This window comes from Microcaecilia unicolor, chromosome 10 (assembly GCF_901765095.1).
Source record: "Microcaecilia unicolor chromosome 10, aMicUni1.1, whole genome shotgun sequence".
In the NCBI taxonomy this organism is placed as follows: Eukaryota; Metazoa; Chordata; class Amphibia; order Gymnophiona; family Siphonopidae; genus Microcaecilia; species Microcaecilia unicolor.
Window position 1 is genome coordinate 179,365,161 of NC_044040.1, and position 18,124 is coordinate 179,383,284.

At 41.9% G+C, this 18,124-nt stretch overlaps 2 protein-coding genes across 3 annotated transcripts in view; one reads left to right on the forward strand and one right to left on the reverse strand.

Annotated features, from left to right (window-relative positions):
* Window positions 1-4,074, reverse strand: part of HLTF (helicase like transcription factor) — a 117,423-nt gene extending 113,349 nt beyond the window's left edge. Inside the window, exons 1-3 of the mRNA XM_030217045.1 lie at window positions 3,902-4,074; window positions 1,291-1,504; window positions 83-249 (exon numbers count right to left, since the gene is read on the reverse strand). Of these exons, the coding sequence (XP_030072905.1) occupies window positions 83-249; window positions 1,291-1,504; window positions 3,902-3,921 (401 nt within the window). The 5' untranslated portion in view covers window positions 3,922-4,074. The remainder of the gene's footprint in view (window positions 1-82; window positions 250-1,290; window positions 1,505-3,901) is intronic.
* A 1,427-nt stretch (window positions 4,075-5,501) lies between these two features.
* The window catches only part of HPS3 (HPS3 biogenesis of lysosomal organelles complex 2 subunit 1), a 41,814-nt gene continuing 29,191 nt past the window's right edge, over window positions 5,502-18,124 (forward strand). Inside the window, exons 1-6 of one of the 2 annotated variants that reach the window (XM_030216318.1) lie at window positions 5,502-6,017; window positions 7,217-7,705; window positions 12,865-13,048; window positions 14,072-14,157; window positions 15,051-15,246; window positions 16,531-16,612. In XM_030216318.1, coding sequence (XP_030072178.1) covers window positions 5,801-6,017; window positions 7,217-7,705; window positions 12,865-13,048; window positions 14,072-14,157; window positions 15,051-15,246; window positions 16,531-16,612 — 1,254 coding nt within the window. In that variant the 5' untranslated portion in view covers window positions 5,502-5,800. The remainder of the gene's footprint in view (window positions 6,018-7,216; window positions 7,706-12,864; window positions 13,049-14,071; window positions 14,158-15,050; window positions 15,247-16,530; window positions 16,613-18,124) is intronic. The other variant, XM_030216317.1, reaches the window with a different exon arrangement.

The window sequence follows — 18,124 nt, forward strand, 5'->3', positions numbered from 1 at the left end:
CAAAGTCTTTGAAAATGTACCCAAAAGGTCTTAGGGTTTTTCCCCTCCCCCTCCTAATCAAAGAGAAATAAATTCTGCTTACCCCTCAACTTTAGCCAGATGGTTGTCCATAATGTAAGCCACAGCTGCAGCTAGTTCTTTTTTGATATGGCCGACCTGATCGCCATTCACATTATTTACTTTTACTGCATTCCTATCATAGGGATTAGCTGGTTCCCTCTGAAGCGCAACCATTTCATTATTGCTAACCTGCAAAATTTGAAAAGGGGTGCTTAGATATTTCATAACAGAACCAATATGATTCATCATAAAGGCAAGTTTGTTAACAAAATTCAACAGAACAAAATATAACCACGTGACTCACATATTAGTTCCCATCACACATTGTCCTCATAAGTCCAAGCTACAGGGTCCACATGTGCCATATGTAACAGGAAATAATGATGTAATCACATCCTTAAGATTCCAGATACAATGGGGCTTATTTATTGAACTACAATAAAATGTTTATTACAAGGTACTTGCTCTTTACTGCACATGTACTATGTACTATGTTCCAGCATCTCTTTGGAACCAGTATAGGTGGGTTATTATGGTTGCCTATGTAAATAGAATAATAGACATGCTAAAGAAGATGAATGATCTATTCAGGCATTCAACTAGCATGTGCTAAAAATGCAATAGATATTTATTGCCTATGGTGTCTTGAGAAAAATTATAACTAGTAGATTAGCCCCAATAAATCAGACATTTTCCCACAAAGGACATGAATGGAATGAACCCCTAAACTTTCAGAACTCCCTATACAATCTGCCTACAAAGAGCCTAGGACTACCTCGACTACCTGTAGAAAGATTCAGGAGGCCCAGGTTCAATTCTTGGACCTACCCAGCCCAATTCAAAAGTACTGTGCTGTGCTAGCTGCTGGAAATTTGCAGTCTCAACGCTCCCGGGAAGAACTGTGTGCATTCCATCAGACACTTGGGAAGATACCCTTTGCGACACCACAGCCATTACAGTATCCAGTAGGGGGAGCAGAGAGTATGTCCCGAGTCAGAGGGACTTCAGCTGCAGAGCCCCCCAGCTGCATGGCGCAAGACAGACTTGCTTTGGTGCTGTCCTGTGGATGGCAGAGGTCCGCTATTCCAAAGAAAAAGCAAGCAAACTAAGAGACAGAGGATCTTTTCAAGAATCTTGCTAATTCAGTTTCTTTAATTCCCTTTCAATGGATTTTAACTAATTATTTTGTTTACATAAAACTATTAGCCCAGCACAGCATGGGGTACTTACCACTCCAGTATAATAACGGAGTCCAACAACATTCCCTCGCATAACTCCAAATAAAACAACTGAATCCATCTCCTCATCAGCTGAAGCAGAGGGGTTATCAATACACAACACTTCCTCTGGCTCGGAATTGAAAAAGAAAGCTGGAGGGGAATGATGCAACGAATTACCAGTTCTTCCATACTGGCAAGACTGCAAGTATTTCCATAAAGAACCCCTGTAATGAAATCCAACAGAAACCAACACAAATCATTTGAAAAATCATTTTATGCTTTCACTACATCAAACAAAATGAGATGTGTTACCTTTAAATATGTTGGGCTTCAAAGCCAACCCTTCCATGTGCTTCAAAAATGTAATTTATTGAAATATACTTACGTGCAAGTCTAACATTTAAACAAGCATTCTTTAACAATGAGGTTTATCTAAAGTGTATGTTTACATTTATGTTTATTCACATTTGATGAATCGCCTTTTTACAATGAAAGTCAAGGCGATGTACAATAATAAAAGTAAATAAATAACCAGAAGAGAACTCCATTAAGCATAGAAAAGAATAACAATCAAAGACATACACACCAGTCTTGACTGTAACAGCAAGTACTTTGAAAAAAAAAAAAAACTTAAATGCTGCCCAGCACCGAGGTCTGGACAGTTCCTCTGTGCTAAAACATCCTTGAGGATCTTAAGGTGACAAAAACAATGCGACACAGCGGTAGCCACAGCCAAATGGATGCTAGGCTGAATAGAGAGGGATATAACCAGTAGAAGGAGAGGTTGATGCCCCTGTACAAGTCATTGGTGAGGTCCCACTTGTAGTGCTGTGTTCAGTTTTGGAGGCCGTAGCTTGCTAAGGAAGTAAAAAGACTTGAGGCGGTTCAGAGAAAAGCGACCAAAATGGCATGGGGTTTGCGTCGCAAGATGTACGAGGAGAGAACAGAGGACCTGAACACGTATACCATGGAGGAAAGGAGAGAGAAGGGTGATATGATACAGACGTTCAAATATTTGAAAGGTATTAAATTTACAAATCAAACCTTTTCCTGAGATGGGAAGGTGGTAGAACTAGAGGACATGAATTGAGGTTGCTATGGGGGAGACTCAAGAACAAAGTCAGGAACTATTTTTTCATAGAGAGGGTGGTAGATACCTGGAATGCTCTTCCTTGGGAGTTGGTGAAGATGCAAACAGTAATGGAATTCAAAAATGCATGGGATAAACACAAAGCGGAATCCTGTAGAGAAGGTATAGAACCCACAAGCTTAGCAGTGATTAGATGGCAACACCAGTAATTGGGAAGCAAAGCCAGTGCTGGGCAGACTTCTACGGTCTATGCCCCGATTGTGGCTGGACAGATTCAGCATCTGTAACAGGAGAACAAGGCCAGTGCTGGGCAAACTTCTAAACAGTTAAGAACAAATCAAGATCAGGTTATCTTGTTGGGCAGATTGAATGGACCGTACAGGACTTTATCTGCCATCATCTACTACATTATTAAAAAGAGTTTGCAAACAAAACCCTGGACTGCAAGGTTTATAACCAATTTCTAAAGGAAATGTTTTCTTTTTTTTAAAGTGCATTTTAAAATATTAATACTTCCCTGGTATTAACTGCTAACAGTGACATAGTTACAGGGGGCCATGGGGGCCTGGGCCCCCAGTTTGGCTAGAGACTAAAATGAGCATGCCAGACATGAGGAGAAGAGAGAGCAAGGCAGGCAATGCAGCGGCACAGGAGACCAGCGCTGGACAAAGTATTCACCTGGCGGGGGTTGGGGACCCCTGGCAGCCAAGGTATGTGCGGTGGCGGTGCTTCAGCTGGCAAGGCTTAAGGACCCCCACCATCCAAGGTATGTGCAGCGGCAGAAGTGGGTGAAGAGCAGCAGGGCAGTGGAACAAAATGTGTCCTCCCACTTTGGGCTCTGGCTCCCTCCTACCTTGAGGTCTGGCTCCTAATTGCTATTTGCTAGACTGCTTACATCAGAATGCAACTGCCTCTTAATGCATGTTAACTCAGCTCCACGCCCACCTTATTCCCCTTGGCACCAGGTCCCGAGTCATGACTGTCAAGCTATCTTCGGACCAATCGATAAAACACCATAGCATCCACAACTGCATATATACCCACACATATACTGAAGAAAAGTGAACGTCTGAAAGAAAAATAATGCACCAATTTATTCTGGATCTATACATAGAACCCCTGTCCTAACACCAAATGGCCATACTGGGGGATATCACGTTATCACAGATCAATACCTCCTTTTCCTCCCTCTGTTACCTGTCCACTGATATTCTTTGGTGTGATTACGTGATTATTTCTTGTAATTTGTATTTCCTACCCCTGTTATTAAAATTTAATAAAAAAATTCTAAAAATGAAAAAAACGGAATCAGGTAACTAGAAGCCCAGTCCTATCGTTGTGGAATATTCGACTTAGGTCGCATTCCCGTCGCCAAAAAAAAGTACAATTCGAAGAAAAAAACTGTTAAACTTCACACAGATATTAGTCATGAAAATTAAATTACCTTGGTATACGTGCCAAGTATGCATCAAACAGTATTCTGATGGGGAGAATTAAGGCCACAGTGGCAGCATGTGACTCCTTTTCTTACCTCATAAACATCCAGGACATGTTCACTATTAAAAACCACCGCTGTTACCCGATGTACGTCACAATGGCACAGCGACAAAAAGCGATCCCACACTATCAACACCTCCAATCAACTCTGGCGATGGCGTTGGAATAGGAATAGAAGGACTCCTCTTGTTGTGCGCGCACTACCAATTCCTCTACCGCCTTCCTTGCTACCAACCGCCTTGTTTCGGACTCATAAAGCGTCAGCCTACCAACTGCTAATTGGCAGCTGTGTTCACCAATCAGAAGGGTCACCAAGAAACAAGACCCAATCCAAGATAATGATGGGGGCACTCAGTAAACCATCTTCGACGTGCTAACCAATCGGATATCTGCGATCCGCAAAGGGCGCGACATTTCGCTGTGTAGTATCCGTTCAAACTTTTTTTCTTTTTCTATGTTTACTAGCTCAGGTCCACAAAAGCATGGTGTCAAAAGTTGAAGCCACTTAGGTTGGTCTGTGTTTCCCCTTCCCTGCGCAGCCATCATCAAAGCAAACAAACCTATGAGCTACTGCATCCATGTTGTCATTGCTTATTGTTGGTAGTATTTTTTATTTAATCTCACTTATATTTTCAAACATGCTAGTCTGTGTAACATACAGATGTACACAGAGGAAATATAATAACTGAATAACTTTTCATAGGTAGAGTAGTAATTTGTTATAAATTGTAATCAGTGTGTCATTTGGAGAGGCTAGTTATAGGGACACCCTAGCATGTGTTATATTCGTGCAGAGGTTTTTTTCTCCTGGTAAAGGGCCACTAAAATAGACATCATGTTATGAGAATCAGGTGCTCAACATTCAGAGTTTCTATTTATTTACTTACTTATGACATTATATATTAAACATGAATAAGGTTGAAACCTGAGAGCATTTCAATTTTTTCCCCTGTGCCTAGATGAAAAGAGAAAGATGGTTTGTGGGAACTTAATGAGGGCAGAGCTACCTTCATGTAGAAGTCCAGAGTCAGTCTAAATGTGATATATATTTATTTCTTCTTCAAGTAGTTTTTCAATAGCATTTTCTCAGTTATTATCCAAATGCAAACACAATTAAAATGTTAATTAATAACTTTTGGATGTTACTGAATTCTATTATTCTGTGTCACTGTATTTCCAGTTTTGGCACAGTATATGTTATCACAAGGACAAAATATAAGAAACCCAACATACTGCATTAGGGTGGCTTATAGCCCATTTAGTTTTGTTTAAACAAATGAGAGATCTGCATGAAAGAAAAAAATTATTTTTATTATTTTGACTTATGAAAGCCACTTCTCCCTGAAACATGCTCAAAACAGAATAATCTATTTGTACAAAAGAGAAGAGGTGAAGATGTGATTCCATGTACCCCAATGAAAAAAAGAGTTTAATTTTACTCTCAATCTTTATAACACCAGGCTTTGGGTGAACCAGTGTGGTAGCAAGCTCCGCCTACTGGCTTCAACCCATTGGGTTAGATAGCCTTGTCGCACCGTCTCCTCTTCTCAATCTAACCTTCTTGAATAATACAGTGGTGGCAGGTGGGCGGGATATGTGAGGAGTGAAGGCGTCACGTGACAGTCAAACCCACGACGTAGGTAGTCAGTGGCAGTAAATGTGAAAGGTATAGATAGAGTCACAACAATCACAAGCAGCGTGGGAAGTGGCTGTGGAAGAGGTGCGAGCGTTCCATCCCTGAATTCGTGAAAGACGGCGAGCTGGGATGGTTGGTGAGAGGGGCGTGGCCTAAGAGGAAGCTATGTGCTTAGGCAGGGCTGGGGTCCTGTAAGCTCCATTCGTCGGTGTTCGTCAGGTTCAGGCAGGCTGTTGCGTTATGGGTTGTGAAGGGGGTCTCCAGTGAACTGAAGGTGAAGCGTACTGCGGTGGCGAGATGGTTCAGTTCTATAACTTGCACCCCTTTGGGTCTCAGCAGATTGTACCCATGAAACAGGAGCCTGAGTTGTTTTGTTGCGGCCGGGACTGTGTTTTCGTGGCCTGTGCTGGAGCTTGCAAGATCGATGTGTTTGTGGCGAGTCGGGACGTGTTCGAGCCTTTCTGCAGCATTAACACGGTGGGGAAAGTGAGACAAATGCGCTACAGCGATGTGGGTAAGCAAAAGGGAAAGATTATGCATGTCACTGTACAGCTATGCAACCATGCTTGGAAGGAAAGTGGAGACTATGTTGTAATCAGGGACAACAGAACATTTTGGAGGAGCCAAACAAACCAATCTCTGGCTCCTCCACTCCTAACCACTTTTAATTTCTGGTGTTGGGCAAAATATTGATAAGGCCATATCCTCAGTTTGCCCAACCAATCCTACTGCCCATGGTTGCATTATGTTGTTAGACCATGTAATAATTATTCACAAATGTCATACGTGAACATAGGTCTCCATCACATGACAAGCTGGTGACTGGAAATTCCAGGCCCTACTATAAAGCTTGCTCCTAATTTCAAACATCTTGGTATTTCCATTATCCAGGAGCTCTCAGCCAAGCTGGTCAAGACACGTTTTTCTTTCTCCAGCAGTTTCATTCTCTGTTCTTTTACCTTGATGTCTTCTCTCAATAAAACATTCTGTATTACAATAAAACATTCTGTACTACCTGCTTGGACAACTGTAATACAGTTTATTCTGGTTTTCCAAATGCATCAACCTGGCAGCTTCAGACTCTACAAAATGCAGCAATAAGAACTCTTTCCTGAGCAAAATGTTTTGTTCTTGTCACCCCACTTTTTCTCCAATTTCCTTCTGTAGTCAGTTTAAAATTCTTGTCCTCATTCAAAAGTTTTGTATCTTGGTGTCCTCACCTTTCTTGCTTCTATTATTGTACCCTATGCTTCCCCAAGGCTTCTGAGGTCTCTTAATGAGTTTGACTACGAAGCCCTTCTATATGTGAAGCCAACTTTACGAGGCAGTGCGCTTTTTGCTATGCACTCCCTTCCTGTTTAACGTCAATTGAAATTATTCCAAATTTAGAACAGCCTTGAATAGTTTTTATTCTGTAAAGCATTTCATGATTGTTCACTTGTTAGAGAAGTAATCCGTTAAGTTCACTGACTCCATCAGTTTGATTATTATGTATGCATATGTACTCTTTTTTTTTTTTTTTTTTTTTTTTTTAATATTATATTTTTAGGTTCTTAGTATGAGTACTTGCCATCCTTTATTGGCATTCTGTTTCAGTTTCAATTCTTTTTAAGTTTTTAGGAAAAGTGGTATATAAAGGTAAATAAACCATAACTATCTATGAATATATATAAATGCACATTTTTTTCTCACAATGCTGTCCTTTACTCTTAGGAGATTATCTGGTTGCAGTTGAGGAGAAAAACCAAGTTACTTCTCTTCGAGCTTATGTGAACTGGAGATGCAAGTCAACTGGAAATTCTCGAACCAGCGTCCGCTTAGTGGGACTCATGATAGAGAATCCACTTAACGGAGGCCCCAGAGACCAGATGGATATTATAGAAATGCCTCTTTCAGACTCTCCACTGTGTGTTTCTTGTTGCCCTGTTCGGGGAGACCTTCTTGTTGGCTGCAAAAATAAACTAGTCCTATTCTACTTAAGACATCTGAGTTTAAACAATGAATTGTCTGCACTAGATTTTGAACGTTCTCTTAACTTGCACGTAGTTAATGTCACTCCTATACAGATAGCTTTTTGTGCTGGATATGTGTCCCTAATGATGGAATTTGAAGTTCTAGTTCTGAAACTCTTGCAGTCTCCGAAAGGAGCAGCTAAAACCACAGCACCAGACGCCAATGGATTGGGACAACCACATGAGGAAGGTAAATACTGGAATGGCCAGATTTGTTTGCTTGTTTCTTGAGCTACTGGAAAAAATATTCCACAGAAATACCAGTAAATACTATTGAGACTAAATTTCTATGAAGAACTTAGTTGAATTGGTTAAATATCTTATTTTCTCCTTCATGGATGGGCAAAGTATTTTGACATCTTTTTCAGTTCTTATTTGTCAATCTAGAAATAGCTATAATAGATTTTTTAAAAAGGCATAAGATCTACCTAGTCTGTTATCCGTCTAATATCCTCTTAGTGCACTTTTCCAAGAGAGCAAACGTGTGACTGAAGTGTTTATTAAAATATATTTTCTGCCAATTTACAATTATCAACGGATTTCAACATTACATTCATAATTATAATTTTGCCTTAATGTTCTACTATAAAGCAGTGGCATAGCCATGGGTGGGCCAGCCCACTTTAGGCTCAGTCCTACCCAAAATTGCTGGGAGAAAACAGGAGAAGAACCTCTGCAAAAGCACACAGCCAAAGCAAACAGCCAGCATTAGACAGCAAAGGTGATCCAGGAAATGAAAAACAGGCGAGAGTACACCCAAACAGATTTTGTTAAGGAGGGACCCAACTTGGCAATGTTTCAGCTTTGCCTTCATCAAGGGTCAACAGATTTTTACAAAATAAGGCCCAGATGCACAAAGGTCCCCGTAAAGAATCCGTTTGTATTTCCACCTCGGTAAAAATTACTGATTTGGAAATATAAAAGGGATTTCCAAAGTGAATTGCATGCAATGGGGGGGAAACCAGTCACCCAGCTGAGCGTGCGCAGAGGAGCCAATTGACCTAAAAGCAGTAGAGGTAGCCTTTTGCAAGCTGCTAAGCACTGTTCTTTTTTTGATACGGGAGGCAGCATGTAGACTACGGTGGCGGGTGGGGCAGCACTGGCGGGGAGGGCACTGGGGCGGAGGTGCTGGCCACCTGCTCCCTGCCAATAGAGTCCCGCTGAGGCTGTAGTGTTTGCTTGTTCGGATAAGTTTCTCTTTCTTTTGCTTTGTGTTAACCCTCTTTCTATTCCCTGTTTCCTGATCACACTTGGTGGGCACCAGTACAGATGAAAATTAGAATCTTTGGATAAGGAGGCGGCTGTCTAGTTTGTAATCATATCTTGCAGATATCCTCCGGGAAAAAGCACAAATATAGTCTAATAATACATCAAATAGAAAACTATAATAATTTTTACAGCTCTGACATGCTGTTGATTCTTCCCTCCACCCCTTCTCTCCACTTCAGCTGTCATTTTAGGCAGTACCAGCAGCTCCTGACCACCCGTTCAGTTTTCCACAGTAAAGGTAGGAGCTGCTTCTGTGCATCGTTCGGAAAACGGGTGTGCATTTCTTTGCATGCACATTTGTATAATAATTAGCTCATTATATTAGCTTTGCATACAGTTTTCATTAGCTGCTACCGTGACAGGAAAAGAGCTGGGAGAACCATTTTGTGCACGTCTTGCCTGTACTCCTTGCTCGCTAAACTGGCTACAACCGGTGTAAAAAACACATTGCTGGCTCGTTAGGTTTTGTGCATCTGGGTGTAAATGCTGAATAAGTTCAGTAAAAAGACATCTTCAGCAGAATAACGTGTCTTCACCTGTTTGTTGTGTCTGTTGCCTTTTCTACCTGTTTGTCTACTTTTAAAACTATCACATATGATCAGACCCAAGTCCTGCTCCTCTTTTTGTTCACAAAAGTTCTTCACCTCTACCTATGTAACTTTGTAAGTCCTTATGCTTTGAAAATGAGCCTCTTAGGCCTTTTGGTGCAGATTCTGTACTGGGAGACTGGGTACCACTGAGGAATTGGCACAGGTCTACAGGGTCTTTCCTTATCTAGGTCACCAGTTCAACGATATTTGGAAGCCTGCATACTGTAACCTGGTGATCTTTTATTTAGGGGGTCTTTTACTAAAGTGCGCTCATGTTTTTAGCTCGCTGTAAAATTGAGGGCGCGCTAAACGTTAGAAACGCCCATAGGAATTAATTGGCATCTCTAACATTTAGCACGCCCACAATTTTAGCGTGTGCTGAAAACGTGAGTGCGCCTTAGTAAAAGACCCCCTTAGTTTTCAGTGAACAGGTGTCTACACCATAAAGCTTTCATTGCGACTTGATATTTATTGGTGTTAGTGGTAGGATCAGCAGAGATGCCAAAAACTGCTTGGACATGGAATGACCAGATATATAATCATTTGTTGTTATGGCAATCTTTTTTTTTTTTTTTTTTTTTTTTTTTTTTTAATAACTCTTTTTATGCAATGCTGTTTTGGGCAGGTTCAGCCTGATTTACTGGGTCTTGTTTAATTTTAATTTATGTTTTGTCTTTTTCTGTGAACTAATATGCCCACTCATATGCTGGAGTCTTAGGTTGTGATACCAAAAAAAAGGATGATGTAAAAATGTGAGCTTTGAAGATCACACCAGTCCCTTTCAGATGTCAAGAAAGGACTTGTGTGAGTTCAAATATATGTTTGATGTGCTGTGCATCTTGATGTATTAATTTCTGTGCATTGTGTTTTTTGTTTGCCTGTTTTTATTAATATTATTATTAGATTTAGCTCATGCTTTTACAGTAGTAGCTCGAGGCAAGTTGCATTCAGGTTCCCAAGAGGGCTTATAATCTGTTTGTAGCTGAGGTAATAAGAGGGTTAAGTGACTTGCCTATGGTCACAAGAAGCATCCGTGGGATTTAAACCCTAGCTTTCCTGGTTCTTGGCTCGCTTTCTGATTGCTAAGCTGCTCCTCCGCTCAGGGCCTTAAGCTGTCATGAGCTTTTCCAGATGAAGGATTATAAAAACAAAATAATAAATGCAATTGTGCGTAACTTGTGTTTATAGCAGCAGGTTGAGAACCAGGAAAGTCCAGTTCAAATCCTACTGTAGCTCCTTGTAACACAGTAAATGATGGCAGATAAAGACCTACACGGCCCATCCAGTCTGCCCAACAAGGTGGCCAGAGCCGTGCCCACCACTCTCTGTGGCACCCCAGTCACCCATGCTTAAATGGTGGTTGTCAAGTCTCCATCATGCCAACCATATAGGCAGCCAAACATGATGGAGTCTTGGTTATAACCACATATCATCCCCACGTATTACTGACAGTATTCAACTTACCACTCAAGATGTTTTCCCTCCCCCCCCCCACCCCCCCCCCCCCCCCAAAGCTGCACAGCACCTTCACTCACAGTATGTGACAATTAAAGTGATCTACAACACTGGAGTTGCTGCAGCTTGGCGGGATCTGAACGGCATCAGCCCTTGTGATCTTGGGCAAGTCACTTGACCCTCCATTGCTTTAGGTACAAACTGGGTCCTTTTACTAAGCCGCAGTAAAAAGTGGCCTGTAGTAGTGTGGGTGCGTGTTTTTTTTTATTATTTGCATGGTCTTTATTAACAGAAGATACATTTGTCCAAGAGTTCAAGACATATCAAGCCTCACAATCCGGCTCACAGCATCTTAACACAAATCACAGTTAACAGTTTGATAAACACTATGAACCTCACATGATGGGCTAATTGGACCCACCATGTTCTACAGGTTTACTGCTATATCTATGCAAGAGTAAACATTCCCAATGGGTGCGTGTTTTGAGCCCCTGATGGGCCTTTTTTTTTTTTTTTTTTTTACTGCAGCTGGCATGTGCCAACCTGGGAATGTGGCCCCCCCCCCCCCCCCCCCCCAGTGGTAGAAAATAGAAAATTATCTTCTACTGTGGGATTCAGCGCACACCAAACTCAGAATTACCACCGGGTGCACACGCTAGTTGGGTGCTAACCAAGCGTTGGCCCTCCCCTGCCTTAGTAGAAGGGCCCCTTGGTTAATTAGACAGCCACCTAGAGGTTAGGGGGGGGGTAGTACAGGTAGGCAGCAGCCTTTTTAAATCTGAACCCAGAGTGCCCTGAGAGTCTACTTACTGTAATAAGCTGCAGCCACTGTGTTACAATTACACTTTTAGGGATGCTTTGTTGGCATCAGCACTCTCCCCCCTCCCCCCGCTCCTTGCATTATGCTGCAAGTGGGTGGCAAGAGGACATCACATGCCTGAAGGTTTTGGAAAGCGTGGCAGCCCGCTGCGTACTACCTGAAGTACTTCTTCTTCTATCCCAAAGAGCCACAACCCCAAATCTTGCTTGCCGTGCTGATGTAGTCAACTGTGGTTAAAGGCCTAATAGGCAGCAGTAAGCTGATCAAGAGCAAGGCATGAGCATGCCCCAGTGATGGACTAACGGGAAAGCAGAGTCACTGCCTGTGAGAGAGGAAGGTGGCAAGAGCCCGTGGATTAAAGGAAGAACTGTGCTGCAGCTTCAACAAACCTGGTTGTAACCCAGTTGAGGCTAGATGGGAGGAGAGTCAGGAGAGTTTATTGCCTACCTGCATATGTCCTTCCGGGTCGGGGGGGGGGGAGAAGTTTATTGCCTGCCTGCACATGTCCTTGGGGGTTTGTGGGGGGGGGGGGGGAGAGAAAGAGAGATGAGTGCTTATGTTTGTCCGTGGAGGGGGGGCAGGGGGGATATTACTGACGGTTCTGGTCCTGGAGTACCCCTTGCCAGTCAGGTTTTCAGGATATCCACAATGAATATGCATGAAAGAGATTTGCATGTAATGGAGGCATCGTATTCAAATCAAGTTTATGCATATTCATATTCATTATGCATATTCATTGTGGATATCCTGAAAACCTGACTGGCAAGAGGTACTCCAGGATTGGACTTGGGGAAACACTGATCTAAGGCACCCAATACCCTTGCACCGGCCTTGCAAACTTAGTATAAGCCCTCCTAAGGATAGGAAAATAACTATTGTACTTCTACAACTGGAAGAAAAAAAGAAAAAGCTAAATCCAAAATCCCTTCCCCTTACTCCATTTTTCCATACCAAAACTAAAATATTGGAAGACATTGTTGGGGAAACTTGTTCTGAGACCAATCTACTCTCTGCATCCCAGTCAGACTTTGGTATCCTTCACAAGCAAAAAATTAATTACCAAAACTTATACGTTTATCTTTTGGCTTATTACAATCAAAATCTGAAGTTTATCTTGTTTGCTTGCATTTAATAAGGCATTTGGTTTAAAATGGGTTTTTTTTGTTTTGTCAGAAGTTTAGTTACTTTGAGAACTTATTTTTCTTTTTTGTTAAGGCCTAATCAACCAAGCTCCTCCATCATCACCTTGTCCGCTTGACTTGGATGATTTTGTCATTTGCCAGCGACCTATGGAACTCTTTGGTGAGGAAAGCAGATCATCTGGAATATCATTCACATTAGAGTCAATTGGACTTGCCAAAGAAGATGTGTACATCCAAATACAATACATATTATATAGGTATTAATAGCCCAGCACACTTTTGTTATTTCATGGTGATTTTTTAAAAATATATATTGGATGCAACTTAATCATTGGATGCAAGAGGAGCCTCCCTCTTTTTGGTGTTGTGGAAATAGATTGCATGCCTTAATGCTGTGGCAGGCACGAGCTGCTCGGACTTCGCAAAGAATAAGAAAGGCTTTTATGTCTGGAATTGTTACTTGCAAAATAGATCACACAAAGCAAGACGTGCTGTATTGAATAGGTTCCGGATTGTATCATAAGTTGGTTATTGTTACCTAAGGGGTTGTCCTGGGGTTCTCTGCCTGGGTAGGGGAGGGGGGATTAGGACTAATGGACATTTCAAAGATGACCTGGGGTCATAAGTCTAGACAACGGGTCATCTCAGTTGTAGTTTCAAGGTAATGGGTTAGGGGGAGGGTGGAAAGGGGGGTGGGGGAGGTTGTTCATAAACTCAGGATCATGAGGTTTTTTTAGTTCTATTTTGTAAGGCGTGGTAGTAGTAGTAGTATTAATTTATTTTTGGTTATAACTTGTTTTCTCAGGACTCTCAAAATCATGTGTTGGATTTTGTCACCTGGCTGTCAGCCTTTCTTCCCTCCCTCTTCAAATACCCCGTACCAGCATTTCTTTCTGTCTACCTACTTTTTTTTCTTGAAGTGGTTGCTGTATGAGTAGGGCTCAGTCCTTGCAGATCGTGAGACTGTAGCAACTCCTATTACCTAGTTGCATCTGGGTCCAGGTCTCTCTTTCATGCATCTCCTGCTTGAGAATGATGGACGTGGATAGAGAAGAGAAGGGGTGGCAGCATGAGGAGATAGGAGTGAGGAGCGAGTGGGATTTGTTGGGGGGAGGGGGGGAGAGGTTGACCAACAGAAGTGCAAAACTTTTTCTCCTGTGTCTTCTGCTGACAGCCAACGCGTTGGTTTCATCAAACACACTTGTTGCTCTAGTAGATGAATGTTTGTTTTGAGACTTGAATGAAAAAGATTTTCATTAATTTGTTACCTTTTTCTTTAGATCTTTTTCTTTAGACTTGTCTCAAGTTTTTTCAGTTGAAGACACCAAATTGCATTCTCTCCAGTTGTTGCCTATGTACAGAACAGGTAAATAGCACAAAAATATATATTTGGATATATAACAAGACTGATATATGCCATTCTTGTTTGAGCAGAAGTTTGTGCTGAAACACCTTGGAGATTACACTATAATCTTTCTGCAGCTCTAGATAGGATGGCAGTATCTAATTTTTAATTTAAGGTGTGTAATTTAGGTCCCATCCACCCTCTGTCCCCCTTCTCCCTTAAGAGCCCGAATATTTAAACTGTATATAGAGATTTAATTCATAGCAATAGTGTTGTAATTAGTTTTCTTACTATGTCATGCTCACAGTATTTCCTCCTGAACTAAACATTTGGACATTTGGGTGTGTACTTATAGCTGAGAAAACGTAATTGGGGGAGGGGATGCAACATTTAAACTGTACATTGTAGGGCTAAGACTTCAGCTGCTGACTCTTCCTTTCTTCTTCAAAGCAGAATTATGTGCATGTATGCTGTCTTTGAAACTAGTCGAGGGTACAGAGTGACTGTAGACATTTGCGCCTGCTTTGGCACTTTTTCGTGGGAAAATAATGCATTTTAGAGTTGAAAATAGAATCAACATGTTTTCCTTCCCTCCCTTAACCTAAGTAAATGTTGTGTATACAGCTAAAAGTATGTGCACATAGGAGCTCATTTTCAAAGCACTTAGACACACACAGTATCATAAGTTACTATGGTACTTTGCAGTCTAAGTGCTTTGAAAATGAGCCCGATAGGCACCTAACAGCCACTTTATGGTACCTTTGTATGTAAGTAGCACCTACCTCTAGGTACATTGAAAATTCTCCTCTAAGGGGATTAGTTATGAATTAATTTATTCATGTTGAGTGGACATTCAAACACTCACTTTCCTGCATTTTCTTTTCTTGTTTCTTTATATATATTTTTACATACAGGGACTTCCACTTCATTGGAGGGCAGTGCTTCTTCTCAAAATAGAGAGCTTTTGAGCCTTTTTTGTTTCTTTTCGATGCCACACGTTGGATACCTATACACCATTGGAAATTCTGCAGACCTAATTTCTACTTACCAGTACCCTGAGAGGTCTCAGGAAGCTGTTGTTACACCTCAGTTCTTACATGTCATTACAAGGTAGTCAATATTGTTTGCATCCTTTGGTATTTTCTGTTAGTGTCAGAGATACAGCTGATGTTACAAAATGTGTGCTGTTTGTTTATGTTAGGCTGATTTTATTTCATGTGCATCATTTGGAAAACTCTCTGGTAGCCTTTCTTCTTTCCCTCTCCAAATACCCTGTACCACCATTCATCTCTGTCTGACTATTTTTTTCTTGAAGTGGTTGCTGTATGAGTAGGGTTCAGTTCATGCAGATCATGAGACTGTAGAAGCTGCTATTATCTAGTTGCAGCTGGGTCCAGGTCACTTAAGTCTTTTTTTGTTCAACCAGTCTGAATCTGACAGTCGGCACCGTATGAACAAGGATGGGCAACTTTTATCACAGAGAGCCGTGTGAATGTCAGTACTGTCTCTGGTGAGCCACGACATTACGTAATGCCAGAGCTGGAAAAGCACAGATCTCCATAGACCACCTGTGATAAAATAAATACGTTAAAAACGATGGAAACAAAGTGCTAGAGTGACTTTTCTGAAAGTATTTGTGAAAATCTGGTTAATGACGTTTTGTGTATATACTTCTCATAATCATGCGGGCCAAATAAAACCTCCTCCATCCAAATAACATGTGACCTTCAAAAAGTGATGCTTAATTATTTAAATAATACCGAGTAACTGGCGGTAAACTCATAAATAAAGCAGGGTGGCATTATCTTTAGCTCTCTAAGTCCCGATGGACATCCGTTTCACCATCGCTTTATCAAGGGCGGCAACAGCAGCATACAGCAGGTGTGTGAGGTCACTGTTCTAAGCTCTAGTCGCTTGATAAAGCGATGGTGAAACAGATATCCATTGGGACTTAGAGAGCTAAAGATAATGCCACCCTGCTTTATTTATGAGTTTACCGCCAGTTACTCGGTATTATTTAAATAATTAATTAAGCATCACTTTTTGAAGGTCGCATGTTATTTGGATGGAGGGTTTTTTTTGTCAGTGATTATACTCATCACCTAAGGGTTTCCAAACAAGGCTTCTCAAAGTGAATGGTGGAGCATTGACCCAGTGACTTATGAGACTTCCTCCCCCCCCCCCCCCCCATTTTTCCTTCCACATGTTTGTTTATTTGCACGGTGAACCATTGAACCGCTGTTGTTTGAGCTTGCATTGGTAAACGTTCGAAGCTAAAAGTCTGTACCTGGAGCAGTGGAAGGTGACGTGGCACCTCTCTGTATGTGTTGTTGATTGGTTTATATATCTTGCTGGAAAAATATTAAATGTATTTTGCTGTTTTACTCTTCTTAGTAACAGCTTACAGTGCTATACAGTACGCTGCAGTGCTGCGGCAGCACGTGATGAGGATCCATACATCGATACGACCTTGAAGGTGCGATCAGAACAATGGCATTGCAACACTGATAAAATACTACAGTTATAGGAAAAACTAAGGGACGTACCAACACTGTTTAAGTCAAATAAGGCAGTTGGAGGCCCTGCAGCTAAGGATATGATGAAACCAAGATCAGCTTTATTTTTAAACATGAACTGCTGAGGTCTTTTGTTATAGTATAGTTTAGGTAACATCCAGTTAGAACTGTATCAACTTTTCCTCAGTGATAAGTGATAGCAGCATTGTGACATCATAAAGACCTGTACAGTCTATCTAGTCTGCCCAATAAAGTGGCTAGAGTTGTACCTGCTGATGCCATATGTCAGCCCATGGTGGCAGAAATGAAACTTAAGTGTAGTATCATATGCTGAGAGAGGTACCTGGTCAAAATAGCCCTGACAAAAAGGCCCAAGCACAAAATAGCCCTGACAAAAAAAAAAAACAGACAAAAAGCCCCCAGCAAATTGACCCCTGGCAAAAGGGCCTGACTGCCCCCCCTCCCCCGAGTATTACCTGTTCTACTGCTGCACTGTGTGATTTTGTGAGTCCCGCTGCTGCTTTGAACCCAAGGTATGCCTCCCCTTTGCACCCCAGTTTCAGTGCTCACTGTCCAGAATGACTCCCTCTTGGCTGCCCTGCATGGTGGTCAGGTATCTCTCTCCAGCCCCCGCCCCCCCCCCCCCCCCCCCCCAGCGATTGTCCAACATTCCTGCAGTCCACCAGCAGCATCAACAAGGAAAACAAGCTGCTTCACCTGGCCCCAGAAGGTTCCCTCTGTTGTATCCCGCCTCATCTGATACAACTTCCTATGTCCACGTGGCAGCACACATCGGAGAGAACGCTTCCGGGGCCAGCCGAAGCAGCTTGTTGACACTGCTGGTGGCCCACAGGAACATTGAAGGACTGCCATGGGGGAGAGGGAAAGGTGGGAGAGATTCTAGACTGCAGAGGGTTGGCAGGAAGAAGAGGGAGACATGCTGGATTATGTTACGAGGTGGGTGGGAAGGAAGGGTAAGAGATGCATTTTCAGACCATGGGAAGGGGAGAAAGGGAGATAGATGCCAGGATACAGGAAAGAGGGTAGTAGGATAGAGATGACAACATGTAAGTGGGGAGAGAAAGATGCTGCACTGGAGAGGGAGTTGAAGGAAGAGAGAGCTCAGATGAGTGCATGGGGGATAGAGGTGAAGACTAGATGCTGGACCCTTAGAGGGAGGGAAACAGAGTTTTTACTATACTTATTTTTGTCAAGTGCTATTTTGTTAGGGGCTATTATGTTGGGGTACTGCCGAGAGACTATTTGCCTTCTATAATACTATATTCACTGAAGAATTTATGCTTGATTCTTCTTTTTGAATACTAGTCTCACAAGAAGAAAACTGTATTTTCACAGTCCTTTATAAAATGCATCTTATTTTATTGATTACATATCTGTATATTTTCTAAATTAGGGCTAAGTGTACTAAAATGTGGTTTCTTATTTTGTGCCTATGGTAAAGTGTATAGTAC